This window comes from Trachemys scripta, chromosome 1 (assembly GCF_013100865.1).
Source record: "Trachemys scripta elegans isolate TJP31775 chromosome 1, CAS_Tse_1.0, whole genome shotgun sequence".
NCBI lineage: Eukaryota > Metazoa > Chordata > Testudines > Emydidae > Trachemys > Trachemys scripta.
The window spans coordinates 287,716,545-287,740,598 of record NC_048298.1 but is presented as its reverse complement, the minus strand read 5'-3'; the positions used below and the strand labels follow the sequence as shown (position 1 = coordinate 287,740,598).

Below are 24,054 nucleotides of genomic sequence, written 5' to 3'. Positions count from 1 at the left end.
ACTCTAGTCTAGACAAATCTCTTATGGAGTTATGAGAAAGGCACAGTTTGCTTTGTTGCACATCAGATCTCCTTTCTGAGCAAAGTGAGTTCTTGTCTTCTGTGGCACTAGAGCCACCTAAGCTTGTTGACTTGAATGACTTCAATACCTGTGTGGCTTACAGGTATTGTGAGCTGACCTTAGTTCTTTTATCCAATATGACAACTTGGAAATGTCCATTATAAACTTATTTCCTTTGTATGTAAACCTCCTAAAAAATTTTTGTTTGGACTGAAACTTCCTGCTTGGTCTCAGCCCAAAGTTGAATTTTTCTGGGAGGAGGTTCTGCTTGGAGATGTTTAAGTTAAATGAGCAGAAAAAAAGTATAATTTTCCCTCTTTGCTAATATTTTAGAGACTTTTTCTGTGCACAAATAACTCACAAACATCTGAATGCAAAACTTTAAACTTTGCATCAATCAGCAACAGTCACTGATAGCTTTTTGAAGAATTCTAAAATATAGGTAAATTATAATTAATGAAAAGCAGGCTTTTGCACATGCTCAGTGTGACACTTCTATTAAATATTGTTGTGTAGCTGACAACAACAACAAGAACAACTAAGGAGTTCTTTAAATGCAATTTCACCAGTCTGCAGTAGCAGCGCAGTTTTGCAAAGTGCTGATCTTTCTAGCCCAATGCAGCAAAAAACCTAAATTGTGTGCTCAAAACTAAGCATAAGCATATGAATTTCTTCACACACTGCACAGTCAACCTGTGGAACTCTTTGCCGGAGGATGCTGTGAAGGCCAAGACTATAACAGGGTTCAAAAAAGAACTAGATAAGTTCATGGAGGATAGGTCCAACAATGGCTATTAGCCAGGATGGGCAGGGATGCAAAACCATGCTCTGAAGTGTCAGAAGATGGGAATGGGCAACATGGGATGGATCACTTGATGATTACCTGTTCTGTTCATTCCCTCTGGGGCACCTAGCATTGGCCACTGTCGGAAGACAGGACACTGAGCTAGATGGACCATTAGTCTGACCCAGTATGGCCATTCTTATGTTCTTATATGTTCTTATGAGTAGTCCTATTGAAGTCAATGAGATTTTTTGTGTGCTTAAAGTTAAGTAAGTGCTTTGCTGGATTGAGGAAGAATGCTCAGCTCCATACAAGATCAATCTCTTATGTGGTGTGACTGCAGACGGCAACTCATCATAAATCTGTATTTTCAATTGCTTCTAACTTTCTCACAAAGCTCATGCTGAAATGTCTCATGATTCGACACAGACTAAAGTTGAATTTCTTAAGTAAGTTTGAGAACAATCTGCTCGAATATGACAGTGCATATGGTATGTACAGAACATTACCTACTGTTCTGTACTCTTGTATTTCACTGCCTGTTGATATCTCATTCTACATGTCATTTTAGCATATAGTAAAATCTGCATTTATATTTTCCTTGTTGTAAAAAGTTTATTTCACTGAAGTGTTGTTTTGAGGATCTGTTGATTGATATTCTGTTATTTTAGGTGAAACAAGGGAAGAGAGGACATTTAGGAACTGGATGAACTCCTTGGGTGTTAGTCCCCGTGTCAATCATTTATATAGGTAAGGAAAGTTATCCTTCCTTTAGATGACTAATGTGAGCTACATCTTAAGAAAAAAATATTTCTAGAAAACATGAACACATTGCTAGTCCTTATGAAAACAGATGCCTCTGTTTCATTCTTTAGGAAAATGTGATTCGTTCTACTAATGCTTAAATTAGAATCATAGAATATCAGGGTTGGAAGGGACCTCAGGAGGTCATCTAGTCCAACCCCCTGCTCAAAGCAGGACCAATCCCCAACTAAATCAACTGGATTCCTTGCTCACATTGTAAGTCACAATATGTTTCCATTGTTTCAGTGACCTGTCAGATGCCATGGTTATCTTCCAGCTTTATGAAAAGATTAAAGTGCCGGTAGACTGGAGCAGAGTGAACAAACCACCATACCCTAAGCTGGGTGGTAACATGAAGAAGGTAAAAAAAATTGGCATGGTTCTTATGAGGTTATCTATTCCATTTCATCTACACTACTGCTTAAGTCGATGTAAGTTACATCGCTCAGGGGGAGGGGGGGGTGAAAAAAGCTTACATCAGCCTAACTCTTCTGCCTCTCAGGGAGAGCAATCTCCCATTGACTTATCACGTCTTCACCAGACCCACTAAATTGACGCCGCTGCATTGATTGCAGTGGCGCTGATTTAGCGGGCCAGTGTAGACAATCCCATAGAGAGCAATAGACCCATACATAGCCCCATTCATTACAGATTGACTATGCACGTGTTTGAAAATGGAACTGAGTCCTTAATCAACAAATTACAAAGTGTAAAGTCTGATTTGCCTTTGTTACTGTGGGTTACATTTTCAAAGAATTGTCAATCTGGCCTCCTTTTGTGTGTATGTAATTTTGCACCTGCAGACACTTGCATCTGTATTCTTTCGAGTGCAAACAATAGCATGTAGCATCTGCATGTGACAGATGATTGTGCTTAAAAATGTCTGTGTAGGGACTTGCATGTGTCAGTAGACATTGTTCTCAAGTCGTAAGTAGATCCAACCAAATTATATTTTTATAGTCTAATCAGTGTCTACTTTCCATGAGTTTCCTAATAAATTCAACAATGTTTCACAAGCTGGATGGATGGTCAAACATTATTTGTGATATCAAGAAACTTGACATTTTTCTATCAATCTTTAAGTATGTATTAGTGAATAATTTTTCCCACTATCCAATTTGCTCTAATCACAAGTCCCGATATATGTCCATGATGAGTCATGTGACACTCACATTAATTCCAGCCCTCCAGATCACCTCCACCACATGAAAGAAATAAGCAGATTTTAAACATTCCTGACACAGATACCTGACAAGCTGGCTAGGAGTTCCCCTCTGAATCTCCACTAACTACCCAGCTTTCTCCCAGCTCTACCACAGTGAGGAATTTTGGTCCGGAACATTCCCATATTATTTGTGAGTGAAGCAGCACAAGATGACTAAAGGACCTAAAATATTAATACTTAGGGACTGAAAACCTCAGTTATTGTCCCACACAATCACTCTGCACTGCTAGAGGTGGGCATGATTGCACAATGCTGTACACTGTGTCTCCATATTTCCTGGTCTGTGTGATGGCATTTAGGCTTTGATGATATACAATAGCATTTCTATGTTAGATTTGTCTAAGCTGCCTATCCTCATAGAATCTAAGGGCCAGATCCTAAAACAGCCAAACCCCTGTACCCACATTGACCCCCATTGGATGGAGCTGCTGCCTGGATCCATTGGCAGGATCTGGCCTAAGTTCCCTGTAACAATTAAAGATAGCATGAATGCCCTGAACAGCAACTGTTTCACATTTACGAAGCACACTAACGGACTCTGTCATTAACAGCTTGAAAACTGCAACTACGCAGTGGATCTGGGAAAGAATCAAGCCAAGTTTTCCCTCGTTGGAATTGCTGGGCAGGATCTCAATGAAGGAAATCGCACACTAACCCTGGCCTTGATCTGGCAGTTAATGAGAAGGTACGCTAGTTGAACATATACATACTGCTGTTCTGGTATGGAGAGATTCCATGGAAATGGGGTGCCAGCACTCACCACTGCACAGGAGGATCAATACCATTATTATTATTCCTATTGTCTGTATTGCACCATAAGTGTTCCTGGCCCTCCACAGACCATAATTAAAAGGCAGGTCTTTGCACCAAGAAAGGAGAGAGAGAAAACATTGGAAGGTCAAGGGCTGAAACAGTGGTTAGAAGTCCTGATCTTTGCTTTCTGTTATGGAAACACCTTGTTAGATCCTTTAGGGATGTCATGGATTTTCCATCCCTTACAGTCTGTAAGTCAAGACTGGGTGTTTTTCTGAAAGCTAGGCTCTAGCTCAAACTGAAGTGTTTGGCTTGAATCTCAGGGTGAGGTTCTACGGCCCATGTTATGTAGCAAGTCAGACTAGATGATCACAATGGTCCTTTCTGGCCCTAAAATCGACACATCTATTATTATTTGTAGATACTTTGGGCCTGAGTCTCCTTTGCACCACTCAAGCCATATAAAAGGGCCTCCTTAGCACATGGGAGTAAATGTAACCTATTCTGAAGCCCCTTGATGCTGACAGAGCAATGTTAAGGGGCCATTCTGTAAATGAGAATCAGCCCTGTACTTTGTATAAGTTAACATACCATGAGGGAACAGAATCAGGTGTGAGTGAAGACTGCAGCATTTAGCCTTTGTCAGGTTTCACAGATACACTATGCTGCAGCATTTAGCCCTTGTCAGGTTTCACAGATACACTATGCTACAATGCCAAGCTTTTTATAAAGCATGAAGTAGTAGACAGCATTTTGTCCTCTGTGTTAAGGTACACTCTGAGTATCCTGGAAGATATTGGTGGTGGACAGAAGGTCAATGACGACCTCATTGTCAACTGGGTAAATGAAACACTGACTGAAGCCGGAAAAAGTTCAGTCATCAGTAGTTTCAAGGTACAGTATTTCATGATAAGTCTCTGTTTTGGGACCCCGGGTGGGTACATGTGTGTACTGTTGTTTATTTTTCACTGCATTTTCAAGGGATGTTCAGATCTGGGGGTTCGGTTCAGGCTCATCTCTAAAGCTTTTTATAAAATTACTGCATTTATGACATTCAAAACCTGAAGCTTTATACCCTGCTTGGATCCATCCCAAAGGGACCTTTATGCTAAGTGAGGTGATAATGAGAGTTTTAATCTCTGCCAGTCATGGTCAGCCTCACACAGCTGGAAAGTCACTTCATCAGTGAATGGGGTTGTAGTGAGCCAGTGAATTGCACAGTAATGTCTTGTATAGCGCAGTTGTAGCCGTATCAGTGCCAGGATATTACAGAGACAAGGTGGGTGAGGTAACATCTTTTACCGGACCAACTTCTCTTGGGGAGGGAGAAGAGCTTTCGAGCCATACAGAGCTCTTCTTCAGGTCTGGGAGAGGAGTCTGGTGAGGCTGGGAGTTCCTTTCCCAGACCTGAAGAAGAGCTCTGTGTGGCTCGAAAGTTTGACTCTCTCACCAGCAGAAGTTGGTCCAATAAAAGATGTTTCCTCACCCACCTTGTCTCACACAATGCCTTGGCATTCTGTGGTCATAGTTGTTCATGGCGTTCAATTTTTGTGACACAAAATCATTGCCTGTAGATCAGGGGCAATGGATTCTTCCTAAAAGTGTGGGGGGGAGAACAAAGCCCCACCCCCTCCGTGGCCCCGCCCCTCCTTTTCCCTCTGAGCCCCCGGTCCTCCAGCCAAGCCAAAAGCTGTAGCTGAGTCAGGAAGCCCGGGACCCTCCACCTGCCCAAGGTGGAGGGGCCTAAGACAACCCTCACCCCATGTTCCTGCCCCCCGGGCCCTCTGCCCAGGACAGGTGGAGGTTCCGCAGCTCCCCACAGCTGCCTGCGTGGCTCTTATCCCGATCCAGCTCCAGCTTACAGCCTGGCCTGGGGGTGTGGCCTTGGGGGCTGAAGAACTGCAGCCAGGCCATGGTAAGAGCCACCGGGGCAGCTGTGGGGAGCTGCAGACCTTCCATCTGCCCTGGGCGGACATGGGCTGGGGGGCTGCTTTCGGGTCGCCCAATCCCAGGCAGGTGGAGTGTCCTTGGCTCCCCCCACAGCTGCCCAGACTCTCTGGGCCACTCTTACCCAGGTCAGGCTCCAGCTTCTGGCTGGCTGGGGGCGGGGTCTCAGGGTGAAGAAGAAAGGCAGAGGGCTTGCCTCCCCGTTCTGGCACCCCTGCTATAGATATTGTGACACATATATTGCAATGCAGCAGCAAGATAACCATGCCAGGGTTATTGTGTGACCATTGCAGCACCTTTTGACTCCATGTTACCTTTCTCTTCTTCTGCCCACCTCCTGGCTGGTTGGAGGGACAAGGTGGAATCCTGGTGACTCATTCCATGTCTCAGCACCCGCTGTGCTGCTTGTTGCAAAGTTCTAAACAGTATGTCATTTGAATGACCCATCCACTGTCCTTGAGCCATGATTATGGCTTTGTAGGACATCTGTCAATCTGTGTTTATATCCAACTGTATTTTCCCTCTGTGCAGGACAGCAAAATCAGCACAAGCATGCCAGTCCTGGATCTCATTGATGCCATTCAGCCAGGTTCCATCAAATACGACCTTCTGAAAACAGAGGACTTGAATGAGGAAGAGAAACTTAATAATGCTAAGTATGTGCATGCCATGGGACACTAGGGTTACATTACACTGTTTGTTCTTTTTGAAAAAAAAAAAACTAATCACACTGTCTGCTTTTAATGTATATTTCATCTCCCCCTCCCAACTGTTCTATTCCTTTCACTGCTTCCTGCACTTGTCTTTCTTCACATGGCCCCTTTCTCCCCCTCTCCTCATGCTCATGTTTCCCTGTTACCTACTTCTCTTCTCCTTCACGTGCGTCCTGGCTGTTTAGTTCCTTTCTCCTCTGCTGCCCTCAACATATTGCCCCAGCCCTTTCTCACTCTGGTGGCTGGCAGCTCCAGTCCCACTGGCGAATCCAGGCCGTGAGGGCAGCTCCTGTTTGCTATCCCCCTCCTCTGTAGCAGCACCCCGGTAAAGGCAGCTAGGTTGGCTCTTCTTTCTTGCTTCCAGCTCATTTGTAGGTTTATATTCTTTGTGGTGAAGTGCCTAGACACCAGTAGAAGTGACTGGAAAGACAGGTGAGAGCCAGCACCATCTGACCAGCCTCTTCTCTGCAGGTCACCAGAGCTCCTATGGGCCTCAGGATGGGAACTGCTATACTACAGGAGTGGATTTAATCACAGATATATTTCCATTTTAAAACAAAATACCTGAAATTCAGCACTTCCTTTCCTGATCTGTCAAGTCTCTTCACCAAAGGAAAACTCCAGCTGGCAATAAAGGACCTATGCAGCCTCACTGAAGTCAAAGTGATTGCAGCAGGCATAAATCAGGGAAGGGACTGGCTGAGAGTTTTTCTCTTTATGTAGCATTAATAAACTTTACTTATTTAAAACAGGAACCAAAAAGTATTCTAGGAATATCACCCTCACCTCTGACTCCTTCCTCTCACAATAGATGTGTGCTTTGCTATCTCCTGTCCTTTAACCTCACCTATAACTACTGCCTAATGGATTCACTTCTTCCCTAGTGTTTGGAGGCACTCAGATATGATAGTGATGGGGGGGCCATCATAGTCCGTAGATAGAGAGAAGCTTATTGAATACCCTGTCTTCAATTGTTGCCTCACGTACCTCTAACTCCATCTTCAGTCCTTTCTGGTTTGGCTTCCAGCCTCTCTGCTCCACTGAAACTGCTCATACCTCGGTCTTATGCCAAATCTCAGGGTCCCAAGGCCATTCTCATCTTCTTTGACCTGTCCTGCTGCTTTTGACACTGCAGATCATTCTCTCCTGCTTCCCAGCTTATCCTCCCTTGACTTTTCCAACACTTGCTCTCCCTGGCCATTCTTTTTGCATTTCTTCTGGTGTATCATCTTCCTCCCTTCTGCTACAGCCCATGTGAGTCCCACAGGTCTCTGTTCCCTCCTCTTCTTACTCTACCTTCTATATCTGGGTGAACTCATCAACTCATAACACTTTACTACTATCCATATGCCAACACCTCACAAATCTACCTTTCTACTTCTGGTCTGTCTCCATCCGTCTAATCTTGAATCTTGGCTTCACTCTCCAACATCTGGATCTGGACATCTTGCCACCACCTTAAATTTAATTATCAGAGGGGTAGCCGTGTTAGTCTGGATCTGTAAAAAGTGACAACAAGTCCTGTGGCACCTTATAGACTAACAGATGTATTGGAACATAAGCTTTCGTGGGTGAATACCAACTTCGTCAGATGCATGCTTATGCTTCAATATGTCTGTTAGTCTATAAGGTGCCACAGGACTCTTTGTTGCTTAAATTTAATATAGTTCAAACCAAACTCATGATCTTTCATCTGAAACCTTGTGCACTCCCCCATTCTCTGTCACTGTTGAACTCACCTCCAATCTACTGTTTATCTGTATGAAGCACAAGAAGTTGTTAAACAAATTGATTACTAAGGTTGCTTCTTACATTTCTTTTAATTTTTCCCCCCAATGTAGATATGCCATCTCCATGGCAAGAAAAATTGGAGCAAGAGTCTATGCCCTTCCAGAAGACCTGGTTGAAGTAAAACCCAAAATGGTCATGACTGTGTTTGCTTGCCTTATGGGAAAAGGAATGAAGAAAGTTTAAGCCATAAAAGACTGATATTCATGACTGGTATATGCCCCCTGACTCCCTCAGACCGGACGTTCCTCAGACTCAGATATCAAGGAAATATGCTGTCTTGGTACTTTCCAACGCATGAATGCTAGACAAGGTTCCAAATCATACAAAAGATGACATGCATATCCAGCAAAACAATCTACCATGTTCTGTATGGAACAGCAATGTGCTTGATTTCTTTGCCACATTATCCCCTTTGCTAGATGTAGCCTTTTCTGCTTCCTGAATACGTTTCAAACAACACGAGCTTTACATGTGCTGATATTAATGGCTGTCCAGGTCATTGTCTGGAGATCACCTGGCATATTTGTTTTGGGAGCAGGATTAGGTTATACACCTTTTTCAGGATTGTGAAATGTTACATTAACTCTCTTATAGGTGTTCATGCTTGTAACATTTACGCTATGCTTTCCTTCAGCTTGTACCTGGAACTACAAAAGAGATTTCCTTAAGCCAATGCAGGTACTGCATAGTGTCCTTATCAGTGTTTATTTTTCAGTGATAGTAAAATCCACTCTGTTGGGAAACTCTTGTGGCAACAAAAGTGCTAATTAAGGACCTTATTGTGGCACCCTTATTCAGACTAAGTAGTACTTTACACCACGAGTAGTCCCAGTGCTATCAGTGGCATTACTTGCAGAATATGACATTAATCATTGAATAAAAGTCTGGCCCTCAGAGCATCCTAATTCTGTGAGACCTTCACATCCCATGTTGTGCAAGATGATCATTAATTTTTATTTCATGACATGCTTTAAAACACAGCAAGAACATCCTTAAAATGAAATCTGTGCTAAAGAACTCACGTAGTAGCAACAATACAGCTGGGACCAGAGTGAAGTGAACATAAGGCCACATAGTGACAGATTTATTTATCAAACAATAATTCAGCCCTGCTAACAACTTTGAACAGGCTTGCAGACAATACAAGGTATGCTACTGAACACACAAGGGGCCAGAGCCCTGATTAAGCAAGGCAATTCAGCATGTACTTATCTTAATTAGGCACATGCTTAAGTGCTTTACGGAATTGGGGCCCATTTCCTCAACTGGGGTAAAAAAGCATAGCTCACATTGACTTCAACATAGCTCTGTCAGTTTACTCTAGCTGAGGATCTAGCCCTATCTGTTTAGAATAAATGAAATACATTGCACTGAATCTATTCTTTGGCATGTGGTATTCATTGTTATGCTCATTAAGTGCATTCTACTGTAGTTCAAATGCAAAAGAAGTGAGTTTTGCCTTAATGCACATTCTTTCCCCCTGCGAAATTGCCTTAATGAAGAATAAATATACAATGATGAGAAAAGCCTCTCTAAATAAAACATTCTATAAGTCAAAATTTAAGACTTTTCCTTTCAGTGATATATGTGCTAATGATGTGATAAGTACTGTATGCTTGTACAACTGACACATACAGATTTTAAAACAAACTCATGGGACTCAATATATGTAGACTTGTATGCTGGACTTGTACATTATATAATCCACCACTCCGTATCACCGCACTTTATGGACACTAGCCATCAACATTAACTTTACTGCTTTATTTATTTTGTAATGGAAATATGCTGTTGGGTGTACAATATTGATTAGAAAGGCTAAATTCTGCCACCCATATTCATCTTGAGTAGTAACTTGCTCCTGACCAGATTCTGCTCCCTTACTTGTATTGAGTAATACGTTACTCTCTGAGTGGTCCCAGTGACTTCAGTGAGACGGTTTGCATGGAAAGGCATGGAGTGAGGACAGCAGAATCTGGCCCTTTGTGTTTAGTTCTTTTGATTGAAAAGGGAATGCTGATGAAATCAAGTGCAACTCGATGTGAGTAAGGGTTGCAGAATCTGGCCCTAACTGTGTACTAAAGATTTTGAAAGGAATATAATCCCATGGTACATTTAATTATGTCATTATATATCCCATCGTGTGATGTGTTGGTAGAGCAGAAGAACTTTTTTTATGATACATTTAGCTATGATTGGCATTATAAAAAATCACAGGTTCTCGAACCCAGGTCCACAGGCAACCCTGATAGCCCAGCTGTGATCCAGCAGCATGCTAGTAGCTGTTAGGCTGAGTGGTTAATGGAGCCTAGACCCACCAGAGGCACCACCCCCAGGAGTCCTGACTGGAGGAGTGCATGCTCCCATGGATGAGTCTGGCTGTGCTACGTAAGCCAGAAAGAGGCACAGGAAGTTGTCTGGGCAACTGGGTGAGTTCCTGGCTGGCTGCTACACTGGACCCTGCCTTCTCACCTGACTCCTGAGCCCTGATTCCCTGACTGGTTCTTGCCTTCTTACTGTGTTCCTGATCCCTGCCCCTGTTCTTACACTCCAGCTCTGACCCTAGGCCCTGGTATTCAGCCTCTGACTCCAGTTCTGACGTTTGGCTCTGATTCCTGGCTCTGATTCCAGCTTGATCCTTGACTCTGGTATCTGGTGTCTGCCTCTGGTTCTGATCCTAGGCTGTTTTCTGGCTCCTGACTCCTGCTCTGACCACTAGGTCAGACTGTCCACATTCCGATCCCTAACAGTTTGCATGGACCTTTAGCCTCCCCGGGTTGACTCTTCTGGGAAAGATGCAAGCAGAAGAGCTCTCCCACTGCACGCGTGCCAGAATCACCAAAGCAGGAAGCCTGCCAGCAGGCAGACATCCAAGCGATGCAGACCCAAATTACACAGCTGCCAACCGAGAACCAGATGTTACAGGAACAAGTACTTCAGCTTTGCACTGAGAAATCTGCACCTTGGACCTGGCCTGCAGCATTGATCTAAGACCTGTGATTCCGCTGCCAGAACCATCAGAGAGTCCAAGGTCTCATGAACCACTGCTGCTTCCTGTTCCTACTTCACCTGCAAGTTTACTTTTCCAATGAGGCCAAGGTAGGCCTGGTAATTAGCCTGTTGACTGGGGAAGCATTGGCCTAGGCCTTCCATTTACTAGAGATGACAGTCTAGTACAAGCCAACTGGAATGCCTTCCTAGGGTTGAGCTTGACTATCTTTGACAACCCCTATCGTGGCTCCTCGGCCAAGTCTTCCCTATGAAAACTCCAGTGAGGGCAAGGCACAGCTGCCTCCCGCTACGTGGTGCATTTCTGTCAACTCATATCAGACACTGAGTGGAACAAAGTGGCCCAGCTGTAACAAATCTGATGAGGCCTACAAGAGGAGGTTAAGGACAAGCTGGCTCAAGTAGAAACCCAACAGGTGTGGATGCCTTCATTGACCTCGCTATTTAGATCGACAATTGTTTATGTGAGCGGCAGGAAAAGAGGGTTGTCACAGCCACCTAGCCCATGGCCCCTGCTGTTAAACCCTGCTCAGCACACTGCGCTGATGCCAGTAGACCAGGCTTGTCGATAACTTAACCTTGAGGGAAAGGAACAATGATGACACCTCAACCTTTGCTTCTAGGCCACCCCATCTCAGAAACTCATAGACTTTTAGGCCAGAAGGAACCATCATGATCATCTAGTCTAAGCTCCTGTACATTGCAGGCTGCAGAACCTCACCCATCCACTCCTCCAATAGGCCCATAATCTCTGGCTGAGTTACTTGAAGTCTTCAAAACTTGATTTAAAGATTTCATGTTACAGCAAATACACCATTTACTCTAGTTCAAAGCATGGCCCATGCACAGAGTACAGTGACCCTCTTCCTCCCTTCCCAGGTCTCTCCATCTGCCTTATTCAGAACCCAGCCCAAAAGGAGACAGGAAACAAGCCGGCCAAGGCTTGGTAAATGAGGGCTGGCTTGGGCATCACAACAGCATATACCATCAAGTCTCCAGCCCCAGTCTTGATCAGAACACGCACTGGGTCCTGCCAGTTGACTCCAGGCCTTCAGGTACTGACCTGATTACATATTTCTGGACAGTCCAGATGTCTTCCTGTGCAGTGGGCCCTCATTGACACACGTGCAGCTGATAACTTTATGGATATGTTGATAGTCCCAGTCTGCCCTGGACCTGGGAGACATAACTGATGGGTGCCACCTATCCTCAGGGCTGCTGAGCATAGAAACTGTATCTTTCGAGGTTCAGCACTGGGAAATGCTGCAATTTCATGTGATCCACACACAGTACTTTCTCCTGAGCCTAGGCATCTTCTGGCCGACCGTCCACAACCCTCTTGTCCATTGGCAGAAGCAAAGGGTCGGTTTTCTCTCAGAACTTTGCCAACAGCATTGCCTTGTTAAAGAAGGTGTGGGGTCATGTACCTCTCCTTGGTGGGACTCCAATGGAGGTGACTGACCTGCCAGGTCTGTCACTGATTCTGCACCCTAACTCCCTTTTAAATATAGTGACTTTGCTGATGTATTCAAAAAGAAAAATGCTGATTCCCTGTCTCCACAAGTGCCTTATAGACTTGCAACCAGGGGTGAAGATTCTGTTTGACCACGTTTATGCCATGTCAGAGCCTGAGTTGGTCATTCTATGCAGGTATCTCCAGGAGAACTTGTTTGTCAATCCACTTGCTCACGAGGGCACCTGTCCTCTTTTAAAAAAAAACAAAAGCAAACATAAAGATGGCCATCCCTGCCTCTGTTTTGAACCAGATAACTATAAGGAATAGATACCCTTCTACTCCTGCACCCCAAACTATTGGGTCATGTGGGGGCCACTTGAATATTCATGGAACTGGATCTCCAGAGAGCATATAACCTCATATGTATCAGAGTGGGAAATGGGTGGAACCAGGGGCGGCTCTATGTATTTTGCCGCCCCAAGCACGGCAGTCAGGCGGCTTTCGGCGGCATGCCTGCGGGAGGTCCGCCGGTCCCGCGCCTTTGGCATACCCACCGCCGAATTGCCGCTGAAACCGTGAGACCGGCGGACCTCCCGCAGGCATGCCGCCAAGGACTGCTGCCCTCAGGGTGACTGGCAGGCCGCCCCCCGCAGCTTGCCACCCCTGGGTGGAAGACCTCTTTTTGGAACCGCTACAGCCATTTCAAGTACCTCATAATGCCATTCAGTCTAATGAACTCCCCTGCCACATTCCAAAATCTCATCAATTATGTATTTCTGGACATCCTGGACCAGTATGTGGTAGTATGTCATGATGATATACTTGTTTTCTTGGGCTGTCCTGAGCAATATACCATACATGTCTGAACTCTTCTGGAGAGACTTTGCCAACGTGTCTTTTATGCCTCTTTGGAGAAGTGTGCTTTTGACAGTGCCTCCGTAGAATTTCTGGGGATTAGTCTGTCTCCACAGAGTTTCAAAATTGACCTGTAAAAAGGAAGAACTGGTTTGCAATTGTGCAACACCAACGGTTCTTGGGCTTTGTGAACTTTTACCATACTTTATTCCAAGGTACACTGAGCAAGTTTCACCCCTTCTCAATCTTCTCCATAAGAACACCAAGTTCCTTTGGTCTCTGGAGGCCAAGCATGCCTTTGACCAACTAAAGCTCACATTCACTACCACTCCCGTATTGGCCCATCCTGATACCACATAAGCTTATGCCTCTAATGTGACCATCAGAGTGGTGCTCTCCCACTGGCACAGTCCCCAGAAGGTGCTACATCCATGCACCTTCTATTTTTGGAAGCTTACTCCTGGGGAGCAAAATATTAGACAAGGAACTTCTGGCGATTAAAGTAATCTTTGAGGAGTGGTACCACTACCTTGAAGGAGTTTGATATCTAGTTCAGGTTTATGCCAATGATAACAACTTGGAGTACTTACACAGGGCCAAAACTCTCAACCAGTGGCAGCTTCAGTGGGTTCTATACTTTCCCCATTTTGACTTTATCTCCTACTGGCTGGGATCCTGGAATGGCAAGGCTGACATTCTGTCCTGTAAAGGGGAGTACTGTGTTGATCCAAAGAGGCCTAATCAGGAAACCTCCTGCATCTTTAAGCCCCATAAATTTCTTGGCACAATGGTCGGCCATGATCTGCTTCTCCTAATCCAGGTCGCTGCTATCACAGGGACTCCCACTGACAAACATGAAGCTATAAACTAGGAATCACACGACACCTGGAATGGACTAACTTTTACAAAGGAATACATATACTGATCGCCATATTTGGGGTCGGGATGGAATTTTCCTCCAGGGCAGATTGGCAGAGGCCCTGAAGGTTTTTCGCCTTCCTTTGCAGCGTGGAGCATGGGCACGGGTCACTTGCTGGAGGATTCTCTGCACCTTGAGGTCTTTAAACCACAATTTGAGGACTGCAATAACTCAGACATAGGTTAGGGGTTTGTTACAGGAGTGGGTGGGTGAGATTCTGTGGCCTGCATTGTGCAGGAGGTCAGACTAGATGATCATAATGGTCCCTTCTGACCTTAAAGTCTATGAGTCTATATATGTTTCCGCTGCACTTCCACAAGTTGCAACTGTGCCACAATTCCCCCTGGATGGGGCATTTCTATTCGCTCTAAGACCCAGTATTTAGCACCTTGTTCCTTTTGATGGCCCTGAATGAGAGCAGTGACAACGGAATGTGTTGCCTCCTGCAATGTATGCACCCACACCAAGATGTTGTGCAGTAAACCCCTCAGACTCTTTCAACCCTCTAGAGAATCCCCCTAGATTCTGCTGGGCTATTGCTCTATACTTCATCATGGAGCTACTTGAGTATATGACAATTTTGACAGTTGTGGATCATTTCACAAAGACGGCTCACTTTATTCCCTGCACCCGCCTGCCCTCTCTTCCAAGGAAACCACCCAGCTATGGGTTAACCAGGTTGTCCACTTTCATGGGCTCCTGGATCACATCCCTTCAAATCACAGTCCACAATTGATCTACTGTTTCTGACATCAAGCCCTCCAAATATTAGGGGCTCACTCTTGCTCCTCTTTTGCCTACTACTCCCAAGTGAACAGCCAGCTGGAGAGAGTAAATCAAATACTAGAGTAGTACCTATGGTGTTACATCAATCATCAACAGAATGACTGGTCCTCACAGTTACCCTAATATGGAGTTCACACATAACAATGCAGAACATGCCTCTACTGGGAAAAGCCCTTTCTGTAAGAGTCCAGGGTGTAGATGGTCTGGCCTAGCAGTCACAGCTGAGCTGGGGGCAACACATCAGGGGTGGTAGTCAGTGAGCAGGAGTCAAAGGAATTGCTAGAGCCAAGTTCAGTAAGCAAGAGTCAGGGATCAGAGTCAGGCCAGAGTTGGAGACCAGAGATCAGGGTAGTAGCAGGCCAGAGTCACGAGGCAAGAGTCAGCATCAGAGTCAGGTTGGGATCAGAGACCAGAAGATGAGGTTAAGTCTGGCATCACAGCAGGCCAAAGTCTGTGCAGTTGCCCAGACAACTTCCTGGGGCATCCTCCAGAGTTAAATAGGGTGCTCAGCCAATCAGAGAACTGAAGAGTACTGTCATTCTGGGTCCCTTGGGTGGTACTTCCTGTGGTGTCTGCTCTCCAAAGTGCTCCCTGACGGCAGCTCTGCATGGCTTCTTTGTGGCTCTGTGGGAATGTCAATTGGTCTAGGCTCTGCAGACTTGGGTTCTAATCCATGGATCTTTACACTTCCTTTGCAAATTATGGGGTCTATCCCCTATTCCACCCAGAGTTCCCCATGACCTCCTCCACCCCAGCAGTCTCAGATTGGATATAATAGATCCATTAGACCCAAGAAATGTTAAAGAACTACCTTGAAGAAGCAAAAACATGTTACAGGCAATATGTGAATCCATAAGGGCAGAAGATGTGTCTCTCAGCTAAACATTACACATGGACAGACCCACAAACAGCATCATCTGTTTGTCAGCCTCTGTTGGATCCACAGACAAATCAACCCTCTCAATTTTGAGCTCCACCTGCCTCGATCCCTCAGAATAGACACTTTTTCATATGTTGCTCCTAAAGCTGTGTATAAAGGACTCATTTTCCCATAAAACCCAACCACCTTCCCATTACTACACATCTAGGATCATGACAAGTATATTGTGCATGATGTCCTCAATTGTAAGTCAAGCGGGGCAAGTGTTGGTACTTGGACTATTGGGAAGGCTACAGGCTTGAACAATGCTCCTAAAAGCCTGCAGAGAATGTCCCTGCCCAAGAACTTGTGAAAACCTGCCATGAAAGCCACCCTGACAAGCCTGGTCCAGTGGCACCTTGAAGGTGCCCTAGGGAAAGGGTGATGTGAGGATCCATGGGTCTTGAACCTGGGTCTCCAGGCAGCTCTTGTATCCCAGCTACCCTCTGTCAGCTTGCTAGTAACTGCTGAGCTGAGTGACTATTGGAACCCTAGCCCCACCAGAGGCACCGCTCACAGAAATCCTGATTGGAGGAGTGCCCAACCCCACCGACTGGTCTGGCTGTGCTATTTAAGCCAGAAAGAGGCACAGGAAGTTGTCTGTGCAACTGGGTGAATTCCTGGCTGGCCGCTACATCAGACCTTGCCTTCTCACCCTGAGTCCTAGTTTCTGTCTTCCTGACCTGATGCTGATCCCTGCCCCTGCTCTCTGACTTTGACCATTGGCTCAACTCTCTGACTCTGATTCTGATCCTGGCATTTGGCCTTTGGCTCTGATTCCTGGCTTTGACTCTGACTTGACCCTTGGCTCTGGTATCCAGCTTCTGACTCTGGTTCTGACCATCAGCTCCACTTCCCAGCTCCTGACTCCTCCTCCAACCACTAGATCAGGCCATCCACGTCTGAGTCCTTAATATGTAGATCTGACTCACAGTCCAGCCCATAATGAACAGGAAATGGATCCATTGATGGGAAATGTGATTTTAGCATCTCCTAGTTATTTATTTTGACCTTTGCATATATTTTGCACATTCTAGGGGACATTTAGGCTAGTGGTTAGTGGAAGTCAGAGAGTGGGGTGAGGCAATAGTGCGTGACTAAGGATAATGTGGCAAGGGGGAACTGGCAGTTCTTTTGCACACTTTCTACTATTTGTTGTTTTTTAAAGGGTAGAATATTTCATAGAATCACAGGACTGGAAGGGACCTTGAGAGCTCATCTAGTCCAGTCCCCTGCACGCATGGCAGGACTAAGTATTATCTAGACCATCCCTGACAGGTGTTTGTCCAACCTGCTCTTAAAAACCTCCAATGATGGAGATTCCACAACCTCCCTAGACAATTTATTCCAGTGCTTAACCACTCTGACAGTTTTTCCTAATGTCCATCTTAAACCTCCCTTGCTGCAGTTTAAGCCCATTGCTTCTTGTCCTATCCTCAGAGGTTAAGAAGAACAATTTTTCTCCCTCCTCTTTGTAACAACCTTTTATGTACTTGAAAACTGTCATCATGTCTCCTCTCAGTCTTCTCTTCTCCAGATTAAACAAACCCAATTTTTTCAATCTTCCCTCATAGGTCATGTTTTCTAGACCTTTAATCATTTTTGCTGCTCTTCTCTGGACTTTCTCCAATTAGTCCACATCTTTCCTGAAATGTGGCGCCCAGAACTGGACACAATACTCCAGCTGAGGCCTAATCAGTGTGGAGTAGAGTGGAAGAATGACTTCTCGTGTCTTGCTTACAACACTCCTGCTAATACATCCCCGAATGATGTTCATGTGAGTTCTCTGCTTAAACAAACCTATTTAAACCTTATTTTACAAACCTACTAAAAAATTAGGGCAAGTCCCAAATAAAAGCTTCCTTTGAAAAAGAGATAAGTTTGCATACGTGTTTCAGCAGGTCCAGTGAAGAGCCCAGAACATTACTCCTTTACTCTCTAGCTCAAACAGCATGCCAAGGCCACTCACAGACTCCACTGTGATACTCCAATGCTTTGCTATCAGCTCTCTAATGCTCCCAATACTAACAATGCAGTAGAGCAAACTAACCACCAGATGGCAATACATCTAGCTGGAGTTTTAACACAAATATGTGTGTATGTAACCATGCAACTGTGGAACCGTCTCCCATGGGGAGCAGTGGAAGCCCTTCACTTGGGATATTTAAACCTGGACAAAAAATTAGCACCTATCCATGTGCAATCGGCTACAATACTGCATTGTCAGGGCAAGATAGTTAGATGACCCAGCAGATCTTTCATCTTTAACATTTTATAATCTTATGTGAAAAATAAACCTGGAATAGCTACATTCTTGTAGAATTTTATAAATATTTTTCACAGAAAATGGGACCTCGCTAGCTTTTTGCTGATGGACTCAGGTGGTGTTTGAGGTTTTGCTTTGATGGACTGGTAAATGTGGCACGGAATGACGCTCTTAGTGGTTACTGAAAGGTATCATTCCACGGCATTTTGATCATGGCACAGAAATTCTGAACTTTTCATTGTCTCTTTCTCCCTACTTTTCTATCTCCCCAAAAGGCACCAGCTGTCTTTTAGTCTTCACTTCCAAAGCAAGCTGGCTTTGTAAACTGTTTCATGATTGATTTTCAGTGCACAAGTCATCATAATTTAGAAAGATTCAAAAAGGCTTAGACGTTTATATGAATACGAATAGAGCATCAGCAGTTGCACTGGCTAGGATGAAAATTACAAGGGCTCAATCAGCATGCTCCAAGGCATAATCTGATCACCAGATGGAGTCAGAAAGAAATGTTCCCCCATGGTATAGTAGAACATAATTAGGTGCATTATGAGGATTTTACACCTTGCTTTAAATCATGTGGTCCTGGCTTCTTTCAGAAACAGAATACCAAATTGGATGGATGCTTGCTATATTTTACTGTGGCTGTACCAAGGTGTATATCTACATTATAATGACATCAAACCAGAACTCTAGTTCTGCAACATTTTGTTCCCCCTCTGAAGTTTGGTAAAGTTTGGATCCAGATATTAACTTTACAACTGGCCCATACCTATGGCAGGGCCAAATCAGAACATTAGATTCTGGTTTCTAATGTGTTCAAACTTCGGGGTAATTCAGATCTGAATCCAGATCTGAGCTTGGGCCCATCTCTAAGAGATGCTGCAATAATCAAAGTAAAGGTGACTCTATTGCTGACTATGACAATTTGTACAACATGGGCTATATCTTGCTTTCATTCCATGTGTGGAACCCACAGGATGTAGCCCGTAACTTTCAAAAATGTGTTAAAAAGTCCCAGAATTCTGCATCAGTAGCTTTTGTGACTTTGCTAGGTATGACGCTTCCCAGAGGTACCCAGGGTTGTGAGCCACCTCGCAACCACCTGCCCTGAACATGAGGAAGTCTTGTCTGTGCCTGCTGTGGGTCAGGTCCCTGACTCCAGCAGCCACGGGCAACACAAGCTCTCTCTTCTAGGCCTACAGAGGCCCCACACTCTCTCTCTACAGGTTAGCAGTAGGCATACACCAACCATGGAGCCCACTGAGCATCTCCCTGGAGCGTCTATCCCCTGGTCCACTGGACACATGCGGTATTCACAGATTACCTCTTCCAAAGAAGCAGTGCACCCCAGCTTACCAGTTCTACCTCAGATCATCGCTCCATTTGACACATAGCACTTAGATATGTTTTTAGGGAAAACAAGTAAAAGATTATTTAACAAAATACTGTGTAGAGATTCAAGTGACAGAAGGTAGAAGTATTGGAAACAAATGGTTACATATAAAATAAAATCATAATTTGCAATCTAGACTTACCTAACTAGTTACTTTCATGTCTTATAGAGCAATGCTCAACCAAGGCGCTTCCAGCGATTTACAGCCAGGCTTGATATGATCTTCCATTCATGAGACAAGGCATAATGTCAGCTTGCCTCCTTGATGAAAGACGCCGGGAGTCTCTTGTGCCTTAGACATAGCAGGACAGTCCTTTATTCTTTTTCATAAACAGGACCCCCTCATCCTCCCTTCCCCCTGCTCCTCCCACTGACTGGGTTTTCCTGTGGCTTCCTTTGTTATCCATTTAGCAATCTTTTGATTAGCATCAGGCTCAGTTTGCAGCTAAACCACACAATGGACAATATATCATGACCAGATAGGGAGATAAGCATCTGTTGCACACTACCTAGAAGGAACCTATCCAAGGCATGCCACCTTCTGGTGACCTGCCTTACCTTAAGAACATAATTTTCAGTATCAATACACAATGTCTTCAATAAACCTCTACCTCAATATAACGCGACCCGATATAACACGAATTCGGCTATAACGCGATAAAGCAGTGCTCGGGGGGGAGGGGGGGGCTGTGCACTCCGGTGGATCAAAGCAAGTTCGATATAACGTGGTTTCACCTATAACGCGGTAAGATTTTTTGGCTCCTGAGGACTGCATTATATTGAGGTAGAGGTGTATTACCTTTACATACATTTCACAATGATTATGATGACCTGGAGGCTACTGGCACTTCGTAGAGACATCACATGCCTCTCTTTGGTGAACTAACATGTATATATATATACACCTGACTTAGGGGATCTCTGTTCACCCCATGTGTCCTCAACCAGTTGGCATCAAGAGGTTCCCTGGGTCACATTAGGATATTCAAAAGGTTTGTGTGGGTCTGTTGCAAAAGTGTGAACTTTGTAACTCTGTGATCCTATATGCGAGATATTATTATTATTTACTTAGATTGTGGTTGTGACTAAAGTGTGCCCTGAAGAATGTCCAATCTAAACAAACTAAAAAAAAAGCAGTGCAGTGAGAAATTTTAAACATTTAAAAACCATTCTGAAGATACCTTTAAATGTTATCACCCTAGAGGGCAAGACTGTCTTGCTAACACAGAGCCACACTTTTGAAAGGGGCCCCAACCTCCCCTCCAAATATGTACCTTCAACAGATATAAACAGGTGCAGGTGCAATTGATGGCAGTTAGATAGCTAACCATCTGAACAATGGATGTGGTCAAGTACTTATGCAAATGCTCATTTGCATCTCCAGCATTCATCCATCCACCTGTCTACTGCATATCGATGCAGTGGTGTTGTAGCTGTGTTGACTCCAGGATATTAGAGAGACAATGTGGGTGAGGTAATACCTTTTATTGGACCTACTTCTGTTGGTGAAAGAGACAAGCTTTCGAGCTACACAGAGCTCTTCTTCAGGTCTGGGGAAGGTACTAAGAGTGTCACAGCAAAATAAAAGACCAGACAGATAGACACTACGTATCTATGGCAGTTCTAATATGCCTGTTGCTGTAGCAGCTGGGCATCAGTGTACTAACAGCAGCAGGCACAAAACTGCAGTCAAAAATTGGAGACTGTTTTTAAAAAATTAGTCCATGACGTCTATTTCCTTCTGAGGAACTCGCCAGCTATGATTCAGCACCAACAATGATGTTGCCTCCTTTCTTAGGGTACGTCTTCACTAGCAATCGATTTATCTGGGATCGATATATCGCGTCTTGTTAATATCGATCCCCGAATGTGCTCACCGTCGACTCCAGAACTCCACCAGAGCGAGCGGCGGTAGCGCAGTCGACGGGGGAGCCGCGGCCGTCAATCCCGCGCCATGTGGACCCCAGGTAATTCAGATTTCAGGAATGGCAATATACAAAAACCTGTAGGAGAACACTTCAACCTCCCTGGCCACACAATAGCAGATGTAAAGGTAGCCATCTTACAGCAAAAAAACTTCAGGACCAGACTCCAAAGAGAAACTGCTGAGCTCCAGTTCATTTGCAAATTTGACACCATCAGATCAGGATTAAACAAAGACTGTGAATGGCTATCCAACTACAGAAGCAGTTTCTCCTCCCTTGGTGTTCACACCTCAACTGCTAGCAGAGCACCTCACCCTCCCTGATTGAACTAACCTCGTTATTTCCACACTGATTTATACCTGCCTCTGGAGATTTCCATTACTTGCATCTGAAGAAGTTAGGTTCTTACCCATGAAAGCTTATGCTCCCAATACTTCTGTTAGTCTTACAGGTGCCACAGGACCCTCTGTTGCTCTCAACTCAAATTACAGCTTTCTAGAAAGAAGAAACACTGAGGTGAATCCTAAGGATTTCGTCAGGAATCAGGGCCTACAGCAGAGCCAGTCTCCGGGTCACCTGACGAGTGCCTGATCAGTTGGAAGAGTCAGCAGACCGGCTCTTAAGCCCAGCAGCAGCAGCAGTTCAGTGGCTGTTCAAAGCATTTGCCCACAGTTGTGACTGCTCCTGAGCCTGCTTGTTTCTTGTCCTGCATGGACCCAGCCATGCCCCTGCCTTGATAACCCGGCTCTGATCCTCAGCTCTGATTCCTGATCTCTGACTTTGACTATGGGCTCTGAAACCAGTTCTGATCTGGGGCCTCACTCCTGGCTCTTGACTCCGGCTTTAACCCTGGGCTCTGCCCTCTGACCCTGGCACTGACATTGGGCTCTGATTCCCCTAGCTACAGACGCCTGCTCCAACCACTAAGAATGACTGCCCGAGCCCCAGTCACGTGACAGATCTTTCCTTTCTTAAAATGATCTTTCCTGTTTGTGGCTGATTCCATTATTTATGATTATTCTATTTATTTTTTCAACTAAAAAAATACAGAATGTCAAAAATTAAGAAAAAAGCAAGAATTAAGGAAAATATAAAAGTGCATCTACGAGGGCTGTTTCCGAGGACACATTGCTAATGACTGACTTCTGGTCTTGGTACTGGGAGCAGACAACCCAATGTAAAAGCTAATTCCCGGTCCAATTGACTTCAGTAGGACCAAGATTTAGCCAGAAGTGAATTACAGAATCGTATTGATTCAGACATACTCAAGAGTTTCTTATTTCACTGGTTTGATAGGCTGCAAATTGTTTCCTCAACAAGATGACAGAAGTTGGTGACATTGCCCATGTATGTAAATGATCACAGTATCCTGTGGAGATGAACTGATCATGAATAAAGATGAGGAGCAGAGGTGTGGAGGGAGAAATAATTTATCAATTATATGCCATGAAAAAACTGAAAGATGGTTTGGCCTTAATGGCTGAATGAATTTGAGAGGGAGACTTTTAAATTGAGTTCTAATTCTGTTCTGCTGCACTCATAATAAAAAGCTGTTAAACTAATTGCATCTTTCCGTGGTTCATGAACAACAGCATTATGCTGCATAGTATGGAGGACAGTAGAGATCAGAGTTTAATTAGACTTTAGTCATTGTCCTTCCATCATATAAAATGGAGAGTAGCTAGTTATTTTTCCCCACTGATAATAATAATAATTAATAATACCAGAGGTGGGAAAGGGGACAACTTTTTGTTTCAGAAAATGGAGGAAGTAACCAGGGGGACAGCCATTTTAGACTTGATTCTGACAAACAGAGAAAAATTGGTTGCAAATGTGAAGGTGGAAGGCAATTTGGGTGAAAGTGATCATGGAATGACAGATGTCATGGTTATAAGGAAAGGAAGAAGTGAGAGTAGCAGAATAAGGACAATGGAGTTCAAAAAAGCAGTCTTTAACAAACTCAGAGTGAGAGGTCCCATGGGAAGAAAAGCTAAGGGATAAAAGGATTCAGAAGAGCTGGCAGTTCCTCAAGGACACAATATTAAAGGCACAAATTCAAATTATGCTAATGTGAAGGAAAGACAGAAAGGATAGTAAGAGATCAATATGGCTCCATGAGGAGCTCTTTAATGATCTGAAAATAATAAAGGAATCCAACAAAGAATGGAAACAGACAAATTACTAAGGTGTACAAAAGAATTGCACAAGCATGTAGGGATAAAATCAGAAAGGCTAAGACACAAAATTAGTTACACCTAGCAAGGAACATAAAAGGCAATAAGAAGAAGTTCTATAAATACACTGGGAGAAAGAGACAGATGAAGAAAAGTATAGGTCTTCTACATAGAGGGGGAAAAGGCAAATATCATTGTTAGGGGTATTAACAGGAGGTAAGACATAGGAGGCAATTGTCCCATTTTACTCGGTGCTGGTGAGGCCTCAACTGGAA

At 44.4% G+C, this 24,054-nt stretch overlaps 1 protein-coding gene across 2 annotated transcripts in view; it reads left to right on the top strand.

Moving 5' to 3' along the window:
- Nucleotides 1–8,503, top strand: part of LCP1 (lymphocyte cytosolic protein 1) — a 64,189-nt gene extending 55,686 nt beyond the window's left edge. For both annotated transcript variants that reach the window (XM_034758479.1, XM_034758478.1), the window contains 6 exons: nucleotides 1,516–1,594; nucleotides 1,895–2,009; nucleotides 3,425–3,558; nucleotides 4,397–4,520; nucleotides 6,105–6,229; nucleotides 8,128–8,503. In XM_034758479.1, the coding sequence (XP_034614370.1) occupies nucleotides 1,516–1,594; nucleotides 1,895–2,009; nucleotides 3,425–3,558; nucleotides 4,397–4,520; nucleotides 6,105–6,229; nucleotides 8,128–8,260 (710 nt within the window). In that variant the 3' untranslated portion in view covers nucleotides 8,261–8,503. The remainder of the gene's footprint in view (nucleotides 1–1,515; nucleotides 1,595–1,894; nucleotides 2,010–3,424; nucleotides 3,559–4,396; nucleotides 4,521–6,104; nucleotides 6,230–8,127) is intronic.
- The last annotated feature ends 15,551 nt before the right edge of the window (nucleotides 8,504–24,054 follow it).